The following is a 22,754-nucleotide window of genomic DNA, read 5'->3' on the forward strand; positions in this document are numbered from 1 at the left end:
TTATATTATATTATTTCGTAAACAGTAAATTGAGCTCAATTAAAATTTAATTTCAAATTGAAAAATTAAATTATTTGTTTAAATGTGGCTTCATGCGTAATGTGAGGAAAATATCATTTAAGAGTTTAATTAAGGAATAAAAGAATAAAAGCATCTAAATAAAAAAAAATATATAGATATATTTTATCATATTTTTATAGTTCCATGGTAAATTTTCTGAATCCTACAGCATTTATGAACTATTAAAAATTATCACTATATGCTGGTGAAAAATTGTATTTTAAAAACTTTCCTAATTGTATACGGTTAAGCGGTTTTATACACTTGTGTTGGTCAAAAAATACAAACATATTTTATTGCCATGTGACCTATCAATCTAATTTGTTTGCGTTTAAAACGTAAGTTTGTTTTGGGAGTAAGAAACTGAATTTGAGGCCTTCAAAAAAAACCGTTATTTTTGAGAGAATAAGTGTATATAACCCTTAACCAATAATGTATATTTTAGAATACGCCAATTATGCCAATATTTGTTTTCAAAATATTTTTATATAATTTAACGAACGTCACATCCGCTATCAGCCCATCGTAAGAGTATAATTAAATTATATTTATACGTTAAAAAAAGCAATGTTTTCGAAAACTGCTTGCACTCTATATAACGGTTTTTTTTTTTGTTTTTAAGTAAATAAGATATCCGATGTTCACTCGCCTTTACTACTTTCTTTAAATATATGCTACATATTATAATAGTGCCATCACGCTCGCACGCTCATAGTCTACAATACAACTACTATCTTAAAAGATGTTTTATATAAGTATGGTATAGGAAATCTAAACTCAGGATATTTTTAAATAACCTCTTAACATACGCTTATCAAAAAGTTCGTATCCTTCAAACTATTCGCTTTCTTATACCATAACCACTACTATCGACCTTGCTGATTGCACCTAACCCAACTGATATTTGCCACAACTTACCACGACAACACTGCTCTGTGGCTTACCAGTCGCATCGCCGGTTTGTGATATTTTCTCTACTAAATCCAAACCCTCGATCACAAATGCAAATATGCCTGTAAAACCGCGCATTTCTCTTAAAATTATACGGAACTGTGAACCAACGAGACCTAAATTATCGTGACGCTTTTGACTGCGTCGCATGCCAACCGAACCGCGTATGGCTAGTATTTTTGTATCGTCGGGCATAAAGAAGCCCTCATCGTATACCGAGCGTCCGCCACGCCCATTATTCAATTCAAAATCGCCCGTAATAATACTCTCGTTTTCCCAACACTGGAAAATGTGACAACCCTTATAACCATAGCCGAGCTCTTGAGTGGCGAGTGCATTGAAATTCTTCGCCATTTTCGGCGCAACATCGCTACGCACCTCTATTAGGATGCGCCCGGAGTGTTGCCCATTGATTTCGATGTTAAAATAATAGATTGGATAGACGTGTACGCTGGGGTTAAGTAGCAATGTTGATTTCGTTTGTTGTTGTGTATTCGTAGCATTCTGCTGCTGCTGTTGTTGTTGTTGTTGTTGTTGTTGCAGATGCAGTAAGCTTAGACCTAAACCGTTGAGATCGGTGCTGGAAAAGAGATGTGAGGTGTTGTTGCGTTGTGCGCCAACCACCACTGATGTATTTGATGTCGTTGCCGGTGTGCCAATTGGTGCGATATCGGCGAAATTACCGCTTGCTGATTGTTGTTGTTGCAACAGCTGTTGCTGCTGTTGGGCGGCTTGTAAGCTCGCGTTAGATTTGCTAGAGAGCGAAATGATGTCGGCGTAAGTCTTGTGTACGGGCGAAGTTGGATTGTTAGCTTGTTGTTGTTGTGCAACGCTATTATTCGACGGTTGATTCTGTTGCAGGGCCTGCGCATAGGTTGCATGTGTGAAACTGGCGTTCGATGTGGGCAAATTACCGTTAATAGTTGTGGAAAGACTCACATGTGATATCATCGAGGTGAGCAAACCGTTCGACAACAAATGCTGTTGTTGCTGTTGATGTTGCTGTTGCTGTTGTTGTTGTTGTTGTTGCTGCTGCTGTTGCTGCTGTTGCTTCAACAACAACATATGACGCGAATATAATTGCGAAATGCAATAATTGGCCAGAAGCAGAACCGGGTTCTGATGGGCAGCCGTCGTTATGCCATTGAGGCCACCAATTACCGAACCCACACCGAAATTATCCAAATTGCCGCCATTGAGCACACAATTATGCATTTGCACAAGCGCTTGCTTGATAAGATCGAAATCAAAGACATAGCCACAATTGCGTATCATATCGTCCAATTTACATTGCAGGAACATCTCCTGATACTTGGCAATTAGCCGCTGCTTCTCGGCATGCAATGTGGCATAGAGCTTTAGAGCCTCAGCTGGTGTCTGTTTGTCAAGTATTTCGAGGCAGAGCCGCGCCTTACATAAATTTTCACGTATTTCAGAAATCTCCAAAGTGGGCATATGATTCAGCAGCTCCGCTTCGATTTGGGTCTTGAGCGTGGTACAGCTCTCCAATATTTTGAGCAGAAAATCACGCTGCTTTAATACCAAATGTTGTACATCGTTCAGCGTCTTCTGCATGCCAAGCAACTCTTTTGATATGTCCGAGTGTAGCGATTCCTTGGCTTCGATTTTGTTCTTCACCAAATGCGTGCGATGCTCTTCAGTGGCGGCACAGGCGCGACAAAGCAAGATATTGCACGCGCTACACCACAATGTGTTCGGCATGGCATGGGTCATGCAATTTTCGGTCATTTTTAATTTATCCAAATTGTTGTTCGTATTGTTGTTGCCAACGCCAATACTACTTAGATTACCGTTGCTGCCATCGCTATTGTTACTGTTATTGTTGTTGTTATTGACACTATTATTAATTACGCCACTCCCGCTAAGCGCACCGGTGGAGCCATTCGATGCAATCGACGACGAACGCTGCTGACGATCACGTTCACCGCATTTCATTTTTAAACTAAGCGCAGTCAAATTCTGTGTGAGATATAAAATCGCATTGTAGGTGGGTAAACTGTCCGTACGTGGCTCGGGTCCCTGTAGTTCGGTACGCTTCCAGCAGTGTACACAGTAGAGTTCATCGCTGCCTTCGCGCAGCAACGAATTGACACATTTGAGGCAGAAATAGTGGCGACACGTGAGAAGCTTGGGCAGCGCATCGTTATCGTTGAAGGGTAAATGGCAACAGCTGCAGATAAGGAGCTCCTCAAGCTCCGGCGGTACGGTCGCCAAGTCCATCTGTGTGTGCAGCATGGAAAAAGAGAGACGAAATTAGTTATTTAATATTTAAGAGATTGTATTGTAGGAATTAAAAATCGATAATAATTGTGGATATATATTGATACATTTTTGCAATCGATTTTTGATAATTTTGTGTACTATATTTTTGTAGTGTTAGTTATTTAAAAGAGTATATGCATTGAGACTACAATTAATTGATAATTACCACTGATATTATCATTTGAAGTTTTGTGTTATCTACTGTACACAACATTTTTTTTAATGAACTATAGTTCTCTGCAGCGTTGCCTTTATACTGAATATCGCTTTGCTGTACATAATTTACCATATATGCATCAGAACTATTTTTAAATCGATATAATTTGAGAGTTTCAAAAATCTATGTTATCGATTTTTTATGGTTTGTATTCTGTTTACTCTACAGCACCATAACTATTTTAAAATCGAGAAATTATCGGTATATTTCGATTACTTTAATAATCGATGTTATCGATATTTTGTGGTTTATACTCGGTTAATGAACTATATTTCTCTGCAGCGTTGCCTTTATACTGAATATCGCTTTGCTGTACATAATTTACCATATATGCATCAGAACTATTTTTAAATCGATATAATTTGATAGTTTCAAAAATCTATGTTATCGATTTTTTATAGTTTGTATTCTGTTTACTCTACAGCACCATACCTATTTTAAAATCGAGAAATTATCGGTATATTTCGATTACCTTAATAATCGATGTTATCGATATTTTGTGGTTTATACTCGGTTTTTTTTACGAGTCAACAGCAAGTATTATGAACTATGAGCTAGGCTTATGTATTAAAACAATTTTTAAAATTTAATAATTGATTTTTATAGATTTTTTGTACAATCTACACAAGCCAAGCTTAAGGTTTGGGGCCAATGTGCTATATTTACTTTCCAGCTAAGGCCTTTATAGGTACTCATGACCGCTTTTCTAGTCTTCTTTTCAGTTTATTATCTTAACTAATTTTTTTTTCAATTTAAAAAAAGCTCTACTTTGATAAACGCCATTTCTTCAAAGTAACTACTTTTTTTTCTAAACTTTCCTTCGAAAACAGGCACACACTGAACAGATTTAAAATATTGCAAAGAAAAACAGTCAGCAAATTTTGTGCTAGCTTTATTTAAATCCAATTAAGGATAATTGAATGTTTGTTTGAAAAGAGAGAGTCTTGCTCGAAATTTATTTTAAAAAATTTTACGCTAGCCATAAGTATATTTTTGGTTATATAAGCTTATGCAAAGTGAAAAATTGCATTATCATTGAAAAGGTAAAATTGTGTTTGTGTACTTGAACAACGCTTTCTGCGCATTAGTTTGCCTGAACTGTTTCCATTAAAAGTCTTTTGGGAACCTCTTTAGAGAATTAAAAGCAGAAAGCAATACAAAATAACTGCAAAAATTGCCGTTGATGCTGGAGAAATGGCAAAGTGGGCAAACATACACACCTAGAAAAGCCGCAAACAACAAGTAGCTATAATAACCATAATAATTGTACACACACATATATATCTCTGCACATAGGCACTTCGAAGAATTCGTTTATAGAAATAAACGCTGAGGACGATGAAATTCAGAGTGTGTGCTTACGACTTTTTGTCTGAGTTTGAGTGTTCAACTCTGACTGTATGTACATATGTGCTTGTCATAATGGTAGGCTGGAATAATGTATATAGCTTTAAGGGTCTCTTTCACATTATTATAGAACACATACACACATACACACACACAAACAAACTCAAACATATTTGCCATCCGTTTACTGTAAAAGCGTTCATGCGAAACTGCTCAATTTGATATGAACAAGTGAAATATTTACGAAAATTAGGTGCAAGCAACAAAATGTCCCCGTTTTCTCCGCATCTATGCCTTTATACATACGCATATGTGTTTCTGTACACCATATGTAAGTCTGACTCTCTTAATATAAACACAAACATTCTTAGCCTCTCCACTCTGTAAAAACTATGTTAATCACCTAAAATGGTCCTTGCCATTTTATTTTAGGCGGCGTTTTCTTATTTCTGTTTTGTGTGGACGAGTATATATGTATGTTTGTAAGTAAGATCTTAGGACCACTGCTGTGCCGACTGATTTTGCATACAAATACAAAAGATGCGTGTTGAAGGCCTGCAAATCTTCAGTACATATGTTTGTATGCCACACTATTCTCTCCTAGCAACCACATGGCATTTTGTTGAGCCATTTTCCGAAATCCTTAAATTTTTTTCATCATTTTGCTGGTTTCGCCAGTATTCCTTAAATGTCCTTTTGTGTTTGTCCTGCCCTATTGGCATTTTTGCTTTGTCTTTAACGACTTTTCTGCTTTTCTTATACACATTCTCGACTTAAGGTTGCGCCATGATTGTGCATTTTGGTTTTATGGTAATTTACGCAATTTCCCCACCAAACAAAAGTGATTGTGTATATATGTGTTTGGTAAATCTCAATGCAATAATTCGAGTGAACTCTTAAATAGTTAATATGTCCTTTGCATTAAGTATAAGCATACGTTTCTTCTATGCTAGCTAGTCATTAACCCTAAATTTTTTTTTTGGTTTAAACCGCAAAATGTAAGAACGAAAACTATTTTCACTATAAAAGTCTGCATGGCATTTAAAGTTTGTATTTTAAATCAAAACCTTTTCCCCCAAATATAGATTTTGTATTATAAATATTGTTTATTTTAAATCGTTCCTCACATTTTTGAAGTTTCATACACTTAAATTTCTTACTGAACTTGTGAAACGGTAGCGTTAAATCGTTAAAGCTTTGTCTTGATTTGACATTTTAACGCACTTTTCTCTGGAAATATTTTTGGTTTCACTGTGTACAGACCTTAGTTTCGCTTTGAAACAGAGTGTGATAGATTGCAATCCTTTCATAAGAAAACTGATTTCTAAATTAGAATTTGTTTAAAATTATTTGAACAACAAAAAAAAAAAACAAGCATTTCTACCGATATTAATAAATGTGAAAGAATAGGCTGGGGAGAAATTTGTGAGTGCGTAAAATTGTTAAAATATTTAAATAAAAGAGGAAACAACAATTAGACCTGCATGAGTGCTTAATTCGAATTTAAATATTAATACTCCATTTTTCCATTATTAAATAATAAATATTAATGAAATAGTAATTGAGCAGTAAAATAGAGAATTATAAAGCTTATGGAAATTTAACAAAATAATTTTTGGAAATAATTTTCAACACAGATCCTCTAACATATCCATATATATTGTACGTTATGTAATTAATTTCAAGTACATATGTATGTATGTATGTGTGCATACACATTTTAAATGTGTGTATATACATACATTAGAGTATCCGTTGGCAAATTGACTTTATTTTTGCAACCGCCCTTGAAGTTTCAGTTTTTGCCCTAAAATAGGAACTAACATAAACAAATTCTCAATTTAAATTAATTTATTTTCCCATATAATTTATATGGAATTTTTTGATGTTTTGTATTTAATATTAATTAATAATTTTTTTTATTTTCAAAGCCAATAAACCTAAGTGACGTTCTTATACAAAAATTTTTGCTGTATAAAAAAGGTCGTAATGATTTTTTTTTCTGAAAACCATTCTTTTAAAAGTTATACGCTATTAAAGTTAAGTATCAGATATGCTGTATTCACAGTACACCATGTCGTATGAGCAACGCAGAATGTGTATTTATACCATATGATTGCTTTATACTTGTGAATGCTCAGGTCATGTGATGTCTAACTTTGACTGCGTATAACTTTTAATGATTTAATAATAAAAAAAAATTTTATAAAAAAAAACTTTACAACATTTTTTATAAAGCGGAAAATTTTATATTAGAATATCACGTTTTCATAGTTGTAGATTTACTTGCCTAATGCAAAATGTCAAAAGATCCCATGTTATTTACATGGAAAAAGAATATGATTTAGGTATGGTTTAAATTAAAATATAAAGCGTGTTTACGTTGGCTCCTTATTTTTAGGACAACAACTGAAACTTCAGTGGGCGTTTGCAAAAAAAAAAAAAAATCAATCAGCTTGGGAAATAACGGACACCCTAATATACACATATGCAAAGTTTTGCTTCTATCACATCAAAACCGTTTTAAATAAAACGCATATTGCTTAGATTTGCATGTGCATACATACGTTTATGTAATGTATGCTTGTGTGAGTAACGCTTAATGAATTTTAAAGTGCACATTTGCGGTTGCGGTTGTCCTACTCAAATGCCCACAAAACCACAAAAAGGGAAACTAAAAACAAAACTTTAAAAAAATTAGCAAGCAAACAACTTGCATGCTAAATTACAACAACAATACTAGCATAAAAAGTTTCCTTGAAAGTTTGTTGCTTTTAGCAGAACAAACAAAACACATAAAAGCTGTGAGCGTGTGCTGCATACATTTATGTTTGTCTATATAGAGAACCGGCTGTCAACAGGTACATATTGCAGCTGCTGCTTACATATATCTGTTTGTACAAGTTTCTATTTTAGAGTGTTTCCTGTTCTGCTCTCAGTTCGGTCAGCCAATTAGGCAATTTAAGCTTTTAGCTAGCTTTTAAGCGCAAAACACTTGAGTTCATAACAATGTCATTTGTATATTGTATGTTTGAAAATTGTACAGAACGAGTACCTATATGCTTTTATAACTTGAAGTAAAATGCCTTTTAAATAATCAACAGTCAAAGCATTTAAAATAAAGAAGCATATATGTACATGTTTTTTTTTCATTTAATACTTTATAGTTTTTAATATAATATAAAAACAAGAAAAAAGTTAACTTCGGCTACACCGGTGCTTTTCTTAACGCAACTTCATGTATGACAAAATCTTGTAAATATGAAGATTTTTATCTCAATTTTGATCATTCAGTTTATATGGCAGCTATGTACGTGCTATAGTAGTTCGATCTGAAAGATTTGTTCTAAGCGTTGCTTTGAACATAACACATGCTTAATTTCGTGAAGATATCTCGTCAAAAAGCTTTCCATACAAAGACTTGAGTTGGATCGATGAGTTTGTATTGCAGCTATATGCTATAATGTTCCGATATCGTCGATTCCGACAAATGTGCGGCTGTTAAGCGAGATAATGACGTGTGCCAATTTTATAAGCGGTATCACAAACAAAAAAAACCAAGAGTATGCAACGATTTTGTATCATCTTTTAGGTGTTTTTACGAATAATATTTTTGTTTTTTTATCTTTAGTTATTAAATAATATAATAATAATAACCGCCAGTTCTTAACATAATTCTAAACTTAGATTTACTCACTTATATAATTAACTTCATGGCATATACAATTTCTAAAATCTTCTTTTTTTCATTTCAGGTAAGTGCCAAGTTTTTGTGCTGCGTTGTATGCTTCCTATCTGTGTGAGCTTAGCGCGCATTCGGAAATTAACTCATAGCACACACACAGTTGAATAAATTTCGCATGTGTGTGAGCGTGCATTAGTGTTTAACATCACCTCTACAAATGCCCTGGTAAGTTACGGTGCTTTTATTGAAAACTTTTAAATCTCAACAGGCTTGTAAAATGTATAAAATAAAACCGCAAACACGCATACACGCACACACACACGAGGGCTTAAAATACTTGTTCCATGGTTCAACATCCGAAAGTATGCTTCGCACGCACATTTGCCAAACAGGTTATACATACACACACACACACACATAGACATTTGCAACAGCAATTGTTGCCAGCATTGACCTTCAAGCTTCTTTTCCATCCCGCGGCAACGCGCTCGCTCACATTGCTTATGACCGCAAACAATAGCGTACGCTCTGGCTGACTGCTTGACTGAGCGAATTTACTATCTGCTTGAGTGGCAGTATTTTGTCGGTTTTCCAACACAGCACTTTGCCTACACCGCCTCTAGTTCGGCTTACTTGACACGTCTATAGGTTTTTTTTTCTTCTCTTCTTTTTTGCCACGTTTATATAATGATGAATTGTTTGCTGTAGCCGCTGTCTTAGTGCTGGGCCGTCGCTGATAGCGCACTCGGAAATAACGCAAATAAATGGTAGCCACTAATAATTTCGCTTTCCCTGCCACATTTCAATTTTCACTGCTGAAGACACGGTGTCGGGTTTTGGCAGAGAGATGCACACAAACATACTTTTACATATCTATACTCCTTCCGCTTTCATTTTCTCGGCAATTTCCTTTTTGTTTTCCGTTAACATTCCTTGCCGCGCAATGAACTGATACATCTCTATATATATATATAATATGTATTTGTAAATTTTCCTATAATGCCTATGTGTAACGTAGAGCCTCACACCTACATGTACATATGTACAGCTGCATCACCGCAACTCAACTGTCTACTTTTGTTTGCCATTAAAGAACAACAAAAACACAATTTTGAAAATAAATTAAAACAAATCATAAAATATGGCTGCAACAAATTTTCCTTTAAATTTCCTTTACATTGTATGTGTGCGTTCAGAACCTTTATTCGGTGCTTAAAATTCCTTGCTACTGTAAAGTGCGAAAATTATGTCGTAAGGCGAAAATGCGCTCTAAAAATTATGTTTATGTGGTTACAAAGTTTGCTACATTTCTGTTATTGTGCTGTATGTGTGTTATTAAATTGATATAACAGTTATATTAATTTATTAATACTTACAAGCATAATGCATATACCTACAACATATACAACGAAATATGGGTGTGTGGGCCTATATTGAAGTAAGAAAAAGGTTGAAGGTAGAAGAAGCAAAACATATTTCGAAATTATTAAAGATTACTTTATTATCGATTTCAACTCAGTCTTTTTGCTCTTTCTTTGTGAATAAATAGTGAGCATTTTTTTCTTTAATGTATAATATGTTTATATATTTTGTTTAATTAAGTGTTTTACTGCTATTATTATATTTGCGCCGAAACGTAGGCAACAGTTTCTGGTCTTTTTTTTTTAATAGAATATGTAACCAAGCGGAGAAGACAACAAAAAACGGCTATTTAAATTTTTAAACGTTTTGTTTCTTTGTACAATTACATAAGTTTCGTTGTCGTTAAAAAATTTCGAAATTTCATATTATTTAAAAAAGAAAAAATTAAGCAAAAAGTTTATATAGATCAGAAAATATTTAAATTAAAAAAATTTATTAAATTTTTACGAGTTGGAATTTGATTAAAATCAATAAACAAATAAAATCAAGTAAAAAATTAATTTTTTATATTCTAATGATTCTTCTTATCAAAAAATTAAAAAAGAAAAAGTAGTATAAAAACAAGAAAAAACGTTACCTAACGTTAACGAAGCTTTAATACTCTCACAGCTTAATTTTTTATAGCGTAAAAGGGTAAAAAAAGATCTTTATCTTGATTTTATTCGGTCCCTTTATATGACAGCTGACAGCTTAACATTATTTTTGGAAATTGTAGCAATACCTGAGATAATAATCCATGTCGAATTTCGTAAAGCAATAAAAAAGTTTCCATACAAGGACTTGGGTTTAATCGATAAGCTTGTATGCCACTGTTTGTTCCTATACTAAATTTCGAAAATAAAACTTTTGAAACAAAAAAGTTTGCCATACAAGAACTTTATATACCTTATAGGGTCTCTAACATTTCCTTTTGGCTGTTACAAACATCGGGGCAAACCTAATATACTATGTTCAAGGTATAATTATACGAAATAAAAAAAATTAAGTAAAAATAAAAATGCAATTAAAACTAATTGAAATCAATTGAAATTGAAGCACTGCATAACATCAAAGCAAAAAATTGTATAAAAATTATTACAAAACTGTAAACTTAGTAAAAATTATTAAAAAGTATTTTAAAAAAATTATTAACAATTTAAAGGTACATAAAATAACAAAAATATCAACAATAAAAATATAAATATATGCACATATATAAATGAAAAAATACACCAAAAATATAGTAAAATGGATTTTGTACATTTCCGTAATGCTCTAATATTTTTCAAAATTTTTTGTTTTAAATAACAAAAAATTAAACTATTAAACGAACTTTGAACAAGAAAAAGAAAATAAAAATTAATATATAAAAAAAGTACAATTAAATTAAAAAATATTATATTGAACCTGAGTTGGAAAAAACAACAAACACGCCAGTACACAATTAAGCATTCATATGTCAAATATAAATAGGAGCATTTAAAAAATAGAAAAAATGAAAATATGTTTGTGGTTTTACCATGTGGAAATGATAACAGCAGGTACACACTTCAGCAAGCACCAGAACTATATTGTGAGAGTTTCGGTGCTCGAATGGCACAATACAACAAAAGAAAACAAAACAATAGACCTTGACCACACCAGTGTAAGCAATAAAAGCTCGAAGCTACTTCGAAAGCAACTATGTATTGTATACCAAACTGGCCAACTTCCCACAATGTTGCCGCCTTCAACAGTAAGTGCTTACAAATGGCGTAGAAAAAATCGAAATATATATTGTCACTTACTCAGTGAAAATAAAATTTAGTTAGCGAAACACATGCAAAGCGGAAAACGAAATTGAATGGCGCAAGCAAATGTGTTGTCATCGCATAAAACTGCTGGTGTTAGACCTTACACATTTGCGCCTGTAAACCCACAAATGGGTGTGTATGCAATTATACAGGCGTATAAAAACATTGCCTACATTTAGAAGCGTTATAAACAGAATATCGATAAATCGATTTACTGATTACGAACAAACTTTTATAACAGTAACTATTCAAATCATGAAAAATAAAAATAAAAAACCAAAAGAATAAAGGAAAAAAATGCTATAAAAGCGGCGTAAAAAATACGCAGTCAAAATACATGGCGCTTAGACAATAGTAGTAAAAGCAGAAGGAAAACGAAAATTCCTATAAAGAACTATTTCCTTTTTGTATTTTCTTTGCTTATTTTTTTAATTTATTTGTGCTTTCCCCCTCCTTCTATTGTGTGGCTTCGCGACAGTTAGCGTTGTCTCATTCTTTGAGAGCCTGTCTGTCTGTCTGTATGCGTAAATATTCTCCACCATTGGTAACTGTAATCCTACTTTTTTTTCTTCCTACTCTTACAATATGCACCATCCAAACACATATGCGTGCCATCAGCGCCATTAAAAGTTGAGCTAGAAGCAGTCAAATTGTTGTTAGATACTCTTTCGTATGTACATATGTACATAGGTATATGTGTGCGTATTTTATGTAAAAAAATTCGTTATGAAATTTAGCACGTAACATTCCTTATTCATTCCATGACTGATAGAGTGCTGTTGTTTTCGCTTACGCAACTTTCCTGTCGTTGTATTTTTGTTTTTTTGCCGCCAATTTCACTGTCATCTTGGCAATGAAATTGGCGCACTGTCATCTTTGGCGCGTTGTTTTATTTTTTATTTTTTTGTTTGCGTTTTTGTATTTGACGCGCAGTTGTGTTGTTAAGCTCTATACATGCTTAGGTACATTGGCATCGTATCACTTGGCTATTGTTCGTTGCCGCATCAGTATGTAAATGTTTCTGTCCGTTCTGTTCGTTTTAAGTTCGTTTGCCCAAAGTTCAAATTAAGTAAGGAAAGCGTGATAATCTGAGTTAACACGCCCGCTTACTCACATTTGTAGCGTTGGTAAAAAATCATTGTTAGACCAATTTTTACATACACATATATAAACACATATTCAATTCAGCTGACTTTAATTGTTACTGTGAGTCATGTATATTGCTTTTGATTTCTACATTTATATAGGAAATGTGTGCTTTTTCTGCGTTTTATATATTTCCTGTGCATTCTTGGCGTCCTTGAATATGGCAAAGAATATAAATTTGTTTAATGAAAATTTTGGGGACTCTCAGTTTGTGTGAAAGAGTGACTTTGCTATATATATATATACATATATTTACATTTGTTTTTGCCTGCGGATATTCTCAAGCTGCTGAATTTTTATTTTAAACGAATTTCATAAAGCAAAGAGACGTTTTACTATTCATGAGAAAATATAATAAATATTTATTAGTTTATCCTACTAAGCTATTGTTTTATTTGTGCTTATGTGTGTATTTATAAACCTATTTCATTTTGATTTTTTCCTTTTCTTTCTTACTTTTGCCTCCAATCATGTTGGCTTACTTCCACTCCTACTTTCTTTCGTACTTCATTCATATTTCATTATTGGCATACGTCCTTCGCAGTCTCACTCTGCACATAAGTTATTGTCATGTTTGTTCACAAAAGTGCCAACGCCGATTTTCATTGACCGTACTCATATTAATTGATTTCGTATTCGGACATTTCTCACTGTGGCTGTTTGAGTATTGGCTCAATATATTTATATATATATATATACATATATATTATACGTATATATATATGTATGTATATAAGGAACAATACATTATTAATACCTTTATATACAAATACCGACGTATTAGTGCGCCGTTAGTTACTAATTACTATTTTTAATAATATTTTTTATATATAATGTTAATTTAATTATTGTCTGTATTTTTTATAGTATATTATATGTTTTTTATACATACTTTTTACTTTATGAATTTTTTAATATTTTATTTATTACTTTTTAATTTTTTTATTAATAATTTTCATATTTATAATTTTTAGTTATTTATTTATCATAAATATTTTTTCTTCGAATTTAGATTTTGCGTTGCATTTAGCCACACTTGTGATAAACTTTTTTTCTTTTTATTAACTAAATGGTAGCATATACCCCTCCTAGTAATCACGCAAATAAAATATGCACCCGTTTCACTTCATTTACATAAATATTCCCACACATGCTCACTAATATTAGCACCCAAATATGTAAATGCAACAGCTAACCTTATAGTTGTAAACAGACCCTTAATAATATAAGTAAATTGGTATTACGTGATCTGCTAAATGTAAGCGCAGATTTTTGTTGCTGCCATTTAATGTTATTTATATATCACTTTCTTTTCAATGCACTTCTTTGCTTTTTACATTGTTGACCATTTTTTACTTCTTGCTCAATGTGTATGTTTAACAAATAATACAAAAACAAAATAATTGAAACATTTATTATTTCTTCTACAAATATTAAAAATAAAATCATTTCCAATTTCATAACAATAATTATTTAATCTGATTAGTTTGTGTGTGATTCGTTGTATTCATCGCCTTGAGCAGTGAGCTTAAAATATTAAAACTTCTGTAAATTGCTTTTGTTTTTACTGGATATACATACCAGTAATATTGTAGCATTACAAAACATATAAAATACAAATAAAAAAATAAAAAACGTTGCATACCTTGCGGCGTTTGTTGCGCTAATTAATAAAGTTTGCACATTTCTTTGAATCTTTCATATAAAACCCCAAAAAATTACGTATACGCCATGTATATATATTAAAATATGTTCCATGTAAATGTTACGTATACGCTGTGTAGTGCAACATATAATAATAAAACTGCCATTGGCATTATGAGTAATTCAGTAGAGTGGATTTGCGTATTTGTATCACATATATAACAGCAATAATCACTAATTTGTTATTTATTACCAGTTACTATTACTTAAATCACAAATTAAGTGCGGAATTCGTAGTTGAAAATTCGAAATTTATTGCTATATTATTATATTATATTGTACATGCATTTGAGTTGAATAAATTTTACCGCATTTCCAATATATTATATTACCATATATGTATGAGGCAAAATATAACAAACTCTGGGAATTCATAAATTTCTAAAAACATTTAAAACATTGGAAAATTAAGTTACTGAATTCGGATATTCAACAATTTTTCCCATTAATTCCATTTTTAAGCAAACAATATATTCAGCAGAACATAAACGTCACACAATCGAGGTGTATCTACACATTTTGCCTTATCTTCGTTAATTTCTAATTGAATTTTTGACAGTATTAAATTTCGGAAACATTTTCAGCAACATTTTGCCATTAATTTAATATGCTTTGCACAGTTTTAATGAGCATTTTGCGTAATGAATTGTGTAAACGAAATCAGGCACGAAGCCGTGAAGGAAAGATAAACGTGTATTTTACTGACAGCTAGCAGTCACTGCCACCATTATGGCAACAATGCAGCGATCCTTTGCTACTTACACATGACTTTCTTAGAGAATAGCTCGTTAATAACAACAGCAGGTTATTGATGAGACGCTTAATTATATACATACAAATATACCTTTTTGTATGTACATACATATATACATTTGCATGTACATATAATATAAAGGAGGTGTGTTTCGTTTAATAAATTACTTTGTGCTATTGAAATTAGCCATATATAGTAATTTGTTTCAAAATATGCACTCGCATTTCTATTGTTTGTTGTTCACTTTGTACCGGTTGTTGCTTTAATTTTTTTGGATTGTAATTGATGTGACCAAAGTGCTACAAATTCTTTGCACGCCTGAGCTTCGCTGTAAAGTTACTGAGTTTTCTCACTTAAAGTGTGCAAAAGGCGCTTATCCATATACATATATATAGACGCATATATATATATTTGTGCAATTGGTTGTCGTGCACGCTTTTTCACGCATTCTTTTATTCATTCAACACGTTTTGAGAATTTATTTTCGACTATGCTGAGCACAAGAATTCTGTTTCTTATTGTAAAATGTTTAATTAAATGTGTTTGCGCACAGGTACTTTCTTTATTGTAGTTTCCTTTTTTAAATTTTGCGTCGTACAAGTTTGTCACTGTTGCGTTTCCTGATTACGTACACACGAAAGAAGCCTTGCCTTTAAAGTTAAATTATACCGTGTCAATTTCGTTTGCAGAATTTGTTGCTCATACGCACTGTTGTACGTCGGAATGCGCAATCATCTTACAGAAAGTAATTTCTTTATGAAGATTCTATGCGTTTTTATTATTACATAGTTACAATACAGCGAATGTTATGCATTTGAAAAACGTAAGAAAAACATTAATATATTTGCGAAAATATTGAGAATAGCAAATAAAGTTATTTCGCTCACTTAGCTTCAATTTCAATTTGGATTTGAAGATAATATTAGTGAAAATGACTATATTATGATCTCCCCAAGAAGCTGCTACTTTGTCGAAAACGCCGATATCGGACCACTATAGCACACCATATTGCTGTTTTACAAACTGATCGATTAAAATTCAATCCTGTCCGGAAAACTTTTGTATTTGACGAGATATTTTCACATTATTTTGTATGGAGTTTCGTCCAAGTCAAAGGTACAAACTCCGAACAAATTGTTCAGCTTGGACCACTATAGCATATAGCTGGCGTACAAACTGATTGATTAAAGTCTAGTCGCTGTATTGAAAAGTTTTATATTTGATGAGATATCTTGACGAAATATGCCATGAATTATTGTTCAACGCAACGGTACTATCTCCAAAGAAATTGTTCTGTTCGGAACACTATAGCATATAGCTGCTATACAAACTGACCGATCAAAATAATTTTTTTTGTATAGAATCTTTTTAATTTGTTTTGTTTTGACAATAAATATGCTTAAAATAAAACTAAAAAATTCCAATCTTACTCGGCTTTCAAATAATTTCAGCTTTTTAATAGTGTTTAGAATACTTATTTGTATTAATTTTTGTACTTTTCTGCTTGAAAATCTCCTTTTTTAATACGTCCCTTTACTTTTCCCTTTATTCCATTTGCCGAAAAGGCATTTTATTTATTTATTTTTATGCTTTCCATGGGTCACATTGCTTATTCATTCTGTCACCTGACACTGTTGCCCATGTCGTGACACCTCTGCGTTGATACGATACGTATGCTCACATGTCACACTGGACTCTTCAACACAGCAAACAGCTTTAATTAAGTTCATGAAATCTGCAATTATGGCTTTGGGAGTCAAAGCGTTTCAAAACTGTAATAACAGCTGTTGTGCTGCCGAGGCATTGTTTGTTGGCCCTAAACGATCGTTAGCCTTAAATTTCACCCAAAAGGTGGTGGGAAGAAGCATTATGACGACTGATATACGTTTAGTCATGTTCAAATGTGTGTAATTCTGTGTTTTGTACGGCACAAGCCTTTTTGCTTACTAGCTTTAATTTGATGAAATTGAACACGATTAAAGGGTAATTAGTTTGGAAATTGGAAACTATTTGTATATCTGTACATATATGTTCCTAAATTAACGATACATTAATTACTGATGTAATTAATAACTATAATTGATGCATATTTTCTGAAATATTCCAGAATGATTTTTTAATCATCTTGTTATGTTAGTGCTATTACCTCGCCACTACATTTGACTTTACTAATCTTCCTCGAAAATTACAAACGAGCTTACTTTATATGTGTATTCATATTTTCTGTCTGCTTTTGACCTCTTTTTGCAAGTCTCAACCTTTTCTAGACACAATCACTAATTTTGGTGTTTTGCCTTCCGTGCATTCACTCACCTATCGGGGTTCATGGTCATTAACCATGCACAACATAGTTTCTATAAAGAACACATTTACAAGAAAAACATTTACAACAACAAAACCGAAAAAAAGAAAAAAATATATATTTTTCTCTTTTGCACACACATACAAAACACTCTGTATCCACTTTCGTTTTTGAAAGAAAAAGTAAACAATGAAATGTGAGTTTGTATACATTGGATTATTGCTTTTATTCTAATATTTACATCCAGTAAATTTCCCTAATGTGCACTTACTTTCAAGTATTGGGCAAATTACTTAATTTAGCCACTAAGAAGTTGGGTACACGCACGGGTGACCAATAAAATGCAGGTAAATTAATAATATTAAACCAAGCTAAAAAACCTCTCTAATTACTCTAATTGTTTTAATGGTAAAAAATAATTTCCCAAAAAGAATTGCTTAAGATATTATAGCTTTCATATAAATATTTGAACTGATGGTATGCTATATAACGCCTAAATTACAGTAATCGCTAATTAGTTGTATCATATTTCTATTTATGGCCTAGATTAAATAATATTTCCTGCCACCTTGTTTCTTGCTTGAACAAAATTCTGCCATTGCTTGTGTTTCTGAGTATTTGCATGCTCAAATACTAAGTAAATTAACCAAAAACGAAATATGTGTCAATGTCCTTAAGAAGTCATTCAACATTTACTGCGAAACAACGAAGTTATAAATCTTTAAAATACGTATAAGTTTATATGCGAGTATTTTGGGAAATGTCTAGCATTTAATATTATCTTTGTCTAAATTAAGTGTTTGTACTGCCTACTCGCTGTCATTGTCTCCGCAGTTATATATAATAGTTAGTGATTTCAGTTGGAAATTTCTAATTTAACATTATTATTGCATTCGCACCATTGTTTTCATTCCGTTTTATGCAATATACTAAATTGTTAATTTTCCAAAGCTAACTGTATCCTATTGTTATAGTGTTAGCGAAAGTCCATACTGTGGTCACAATACTCGTATGCCAATTGTGCGGCAAAGTCAAGAGCAACTACAAGCATATCTGTCCGAGAGCATGCCATAAGCATATTTATTGCATTTTTATTATATCTACGCAATATTTAAATAAATTTCCTGTACACCGTACTACAAAAAGTCAATCATACGCCATGTTATACCCAAACTATTGTGCTACACCATAGAGTAGTATTGTTAGCTGTGACTTTTTACTTAATATCTCGTTATTATTGCTGTTGACTATTACTTGGTTTTCATTTATTCTTTGTATATCTTCACACGCTGAGTTGCAATCCGCCTAAACAACATTTAAATACAATAATATCTTTTAACGCCGGCAGGCTGCGTACGCTCAACGACACAATCGTTTATAAATAAATGTCATTATTTTAATATTTCATCATAAATGCTAAGAAAATTAAAGCTGCAAGCTGCTTGTCAACTTTGTGGTGTCTTTTTCTTCAGAGAGTTTTTTGTTGCCTGCTTAAATGTGGTGATGCTGTGGCTGACGCTTTATATTTTATTTTCTTTGAGATGGTTTAAATTATGGTCAGTTGCCTTTGTGGCTGTTTCAACAGTCTTTCGATTCGTTAATTAAGCTTTATTTGGAAAAATACGAGGTTACTGTTTTTGTGCCTCATCCTGTACTCTGAGTTCTTAAGAAATATACAAAAAGTTTAACTATAAAGATTTTTTTTTAAATTTCATTTAAAAATAGTGAAATATCCACATTTATCAATAGTTTTGTTACCACTTTACAGCAGTTTGAGAGAAAAGTTGAAATTTTGTTTAAAAAAATATATTTTCATATATTGTGTGAAATATGTATTTATTTGTCCAGTCTCTGCCTCTGATGAATAAAAGCTATAGGCTATTTCACTTGATATTTACCACATTTAACAGTCATTCAGGCGTTGCAAGGAAAAAATTTTAATTTAAGCCAGTAAACAAACAACGCGCATGAAAGCAATAAATCTGGCAATATTTCGCGCGCTTGAATAAGAAACATTTTAAAATTATACACACACTGCTCGAGAGACTCACAATACAAAATAAATGATAAAAAAATGTGTATGTGTATATGTAAAATATAAAAAGCAAATAGAGAACCACAATATAAAACCTTTTTTTTCGTGAAAGAAGTTTTTGACATATTTCTTGCGACCAAAGATATTGTTGAATTGCTAGCGTTTTCGGTTACGCTCAATCCACACAAATGGCATATAATCGAAAGTGAACATTCTCAAGTGCATACACTTCAACCACTTTGCGCGTGTATTTTCTGCTTAAACGGTTTCACTTTCAATTTACTTTGCCATCTCGCTTTGTTTACATTGCTTTTGTGCTATATTTTTATTTGTATTATCTTTATTTGTGCTTCATATTTCGAGTGAATTTTCTTTACGTCCAATAATTGTTTGATTTTATCAAGATTAAATAGAGATAGATATATGTACAAACATATAACGCTCGTTTACCTACTCAGTGTTGATATAAAACATTTCTTTGCTAAATATAAATTTTAACCCAATTATGAAATGGGGAAACGCTCAAATAAATCAAATAAAATGTTTTTTAACTAACATACATATCTTCAGTTAAAAAAAAGGTATTGTGCTAAACAACGCACAATGTAACTTGAGTTTGGTTCGGAGAAGTATTCTTCAAATAGTTTCCATATTGTAATATATACAATGTATATTTAGTAAAAACAGGTGGCAACAATATCTGAAATGGCAAAAAATGTTTCTTTATCATTTTTACTTTGGTTCATATTAATTTTGATATATTTCATGAATTTAACCAAATAAAAATAAAACAGGTGGCAACCCAACCCCTCGCTAAAATATGTTTAGCTGTAAGCTTCTTAAACTTCTTAAGTTATGTTTTTAAATATATTTTAGTCTTGTATTTTTCATATAGTCCATGAATTTAACCAAATAAAAACAAAACAAGTGGCAACTCCTTAAAATATTTTTAGCTATAAGTTTTTTAAACTTCATAAGTTTTATTCTGATTATTCGGTTATAATTACTGTCTAATCAATTTTATAGCATAAAAAAAATGCAATAGTTGGCAACCCTAATCAGCTTTTAAAATATGGATTCCTTGTCTTTGCATAAGTTGATATGAAAATGGCTGAGCCATTAACCAATATTTTTCAACGGAAATTTTTAGACCTAAACTTTTATTTCTTCAGTTCACTATTTGATTGAAAAAAAAAAATTATTCAGCGAAATCATTTGAAAATCATTTTAGTATATGTCATTCCAGCATATCCTGCCGTACATACTATACATTCAAATAATTTGCTAGCTCGAATTGCTTCCGGATATAGTCATCACTTCCACAGCTTTCACCAAGCCGCACCATTGCAGGCAGCTGCTTGTGCATTTCCTCAACCTTACATGCATTTAATCTATCTGTATTTATGTACTTATCGCACAACAATTTTCTGCAATGTTTTTCTATACAGGCACACAAACACACTCATATCCAACAGCGCAATTTACATGCTATAAAAACAAGCTTATATGTATGTATGGTATGTAGTGCATGTGCATGAAACCGGTTGTTAATCGATCTCACACTTGAGATGCTCACTGCCATCGCATAAGTCAACTAGAGACGCTTTTGTTGTTGTTGTTGGCAAATGCAGTCAATGCATAAGTGTTTAAGTGCTCATATCTGAGCAGTATTTTCACTTATAGTATATGGTCGACTACCTCCCCCACCTCCTAACAAGCATAATCCTTAGCGTGTACTAATCTCTATGTAGTACTTCAAGTGCTCACAACACACCAGCCGTCTCAACTAAGTTACGAGTTGCCCTAAAAGGGGGCGTTGTTCTGGTTTGTACTTGTTTTCTATGCCTTTGCGAATATTTGTGCACTTGTATTTTTATTTTTTTATTTCAATATGTACATTTTATACTTGTATAACATGTGTAGTTGCTGTTAGCAAACTATTACGTTTACTCACAACTAAGCAGTTAAATCGAAGTGGCAAGGCGAGGGTCGAGGTCAATAGCGTAACTAATACTAGCTAGTAAGTGTTTGAGGTGGATAAGGGCAAATTTTTCTTCTTGCAAAGAAATTACGTACACTGCTTAGCAGCTGTTGATTACATTTAATGCTCGGCAATTTCGCAATATTTCACACCAAAACTGTTTTACTCAGCCGATAATGCGTGCTTATACAGGCGATATTAGTTTCATGTTGGTGACGCTGTTATTCATTTAATATAATTTTATATTTGGTTATTAAGGGGTGACAAACGGGCCATATTTTATTAAAGCTTAATTTTATTATATGTTCGCGTACATCTGTACACATATGTATCTACATATGTACAAGCTTGTTTGAATCTATGTAAGTTATGTTTCCTTATAATTTTTAGTACCAACAAAAAACTATATGTTATAGTTGTTCGATCTGAACAATTTTATGTGTGATTAAACCGTTGTCTTGCACAACAATCCACGCCAAATTTGGTGAAGATATCTCATGAAATAAAAAAGTTTCCCATAAAAAGACATGTATTTGATGGTTCAGTTTGTATGGCAGCTATTTTCTATAGTATTCCGACAAATGAGCAGCTTCTTTGGGAGAAAAGGATGTGGGGAAAATTCCATACTGCTATCTCAAAAACTGAGTTTTCTGACTGACTAGTTTTCGTATATACAGACAGACGGGCATGGCTAAATCGCCTCATTTAATGAATGATGGGCTACGAAGCACGGCGGCTATTGCAGCAAAAACTTCGTTGCAGTTCGGAACAGGTATTCAACCCTGATATTGGTATCAACTCATTTCTAAAATATGTGTATTTATTACGTTTTTTCAGCGTATTCACATTATACACACACATACTAATATTTCCCTCATATTTATCTCTCGGGATTTTGGTGATTTGTTTAGTTCAAGGATCCTGCATTGCGTTCTGTTGCATACCTTCGCTGTGCAGCGTATTATTGTCAAATATTAATATTATTTGACAGCTGTTATATTGGATACTACGCGCTTTCAATTTTAAATCCCCGACATAAGGAGAATGTATTCTTTACCATATTTTTCATGCTAGATGATAAATTCATATCATAAT

General features: G+C 32.4%; 2 protein-coding genes across 5 annotated transcripts in view; one reads left to right on the forward strand and one right to left on the reverse strand.

The window, feature by feature from the left end:
* Positions 1 to 22,754, forward strand: part of Npl4 (nuclear protein localization 4) — an 82,254-nt gene that overhangs the window by 20,913 nt on the left and 38,587 nt on the right. The gene's annotated exons all lie outside the window — the stretch shown is intronic.
* LOC106622407 (uncharacterized) overlaps positions 209 to 22,754 on the reverse strand; it is a 36,226-nt gene continuing 13,680 nt past the window's right edge. For both annotated transcript variants that reach the window (XM_014241569.3, XM_070109318.1), the window contains one exon: positions 209 to 3,252. In XM_014241569.3, coding sequence (XP_014097044.3) covers positions 949 to 3,252 — 2,304 coding nt within the window. In that variant the 3' untranslated portion in view covers positions 209 to 948. The remainder of the gene's footprint in view (positions 3,253 to 22,754) is intronic.

The sequence above is a fragment of the Bactrocera oleae genome, chromosome 2 (assembly GCF_042242935.1).
Source record: "Bactrocera oleae isolate idBacOlea1 chromosome 2, idBacOlea1, whole genome shotgun sequence".
NCBI lineage: Eukaryota > Metazoa > Arthropoda > Insecta > Diptera > Tephritidae > Bactrocera > Bactrocera oleae.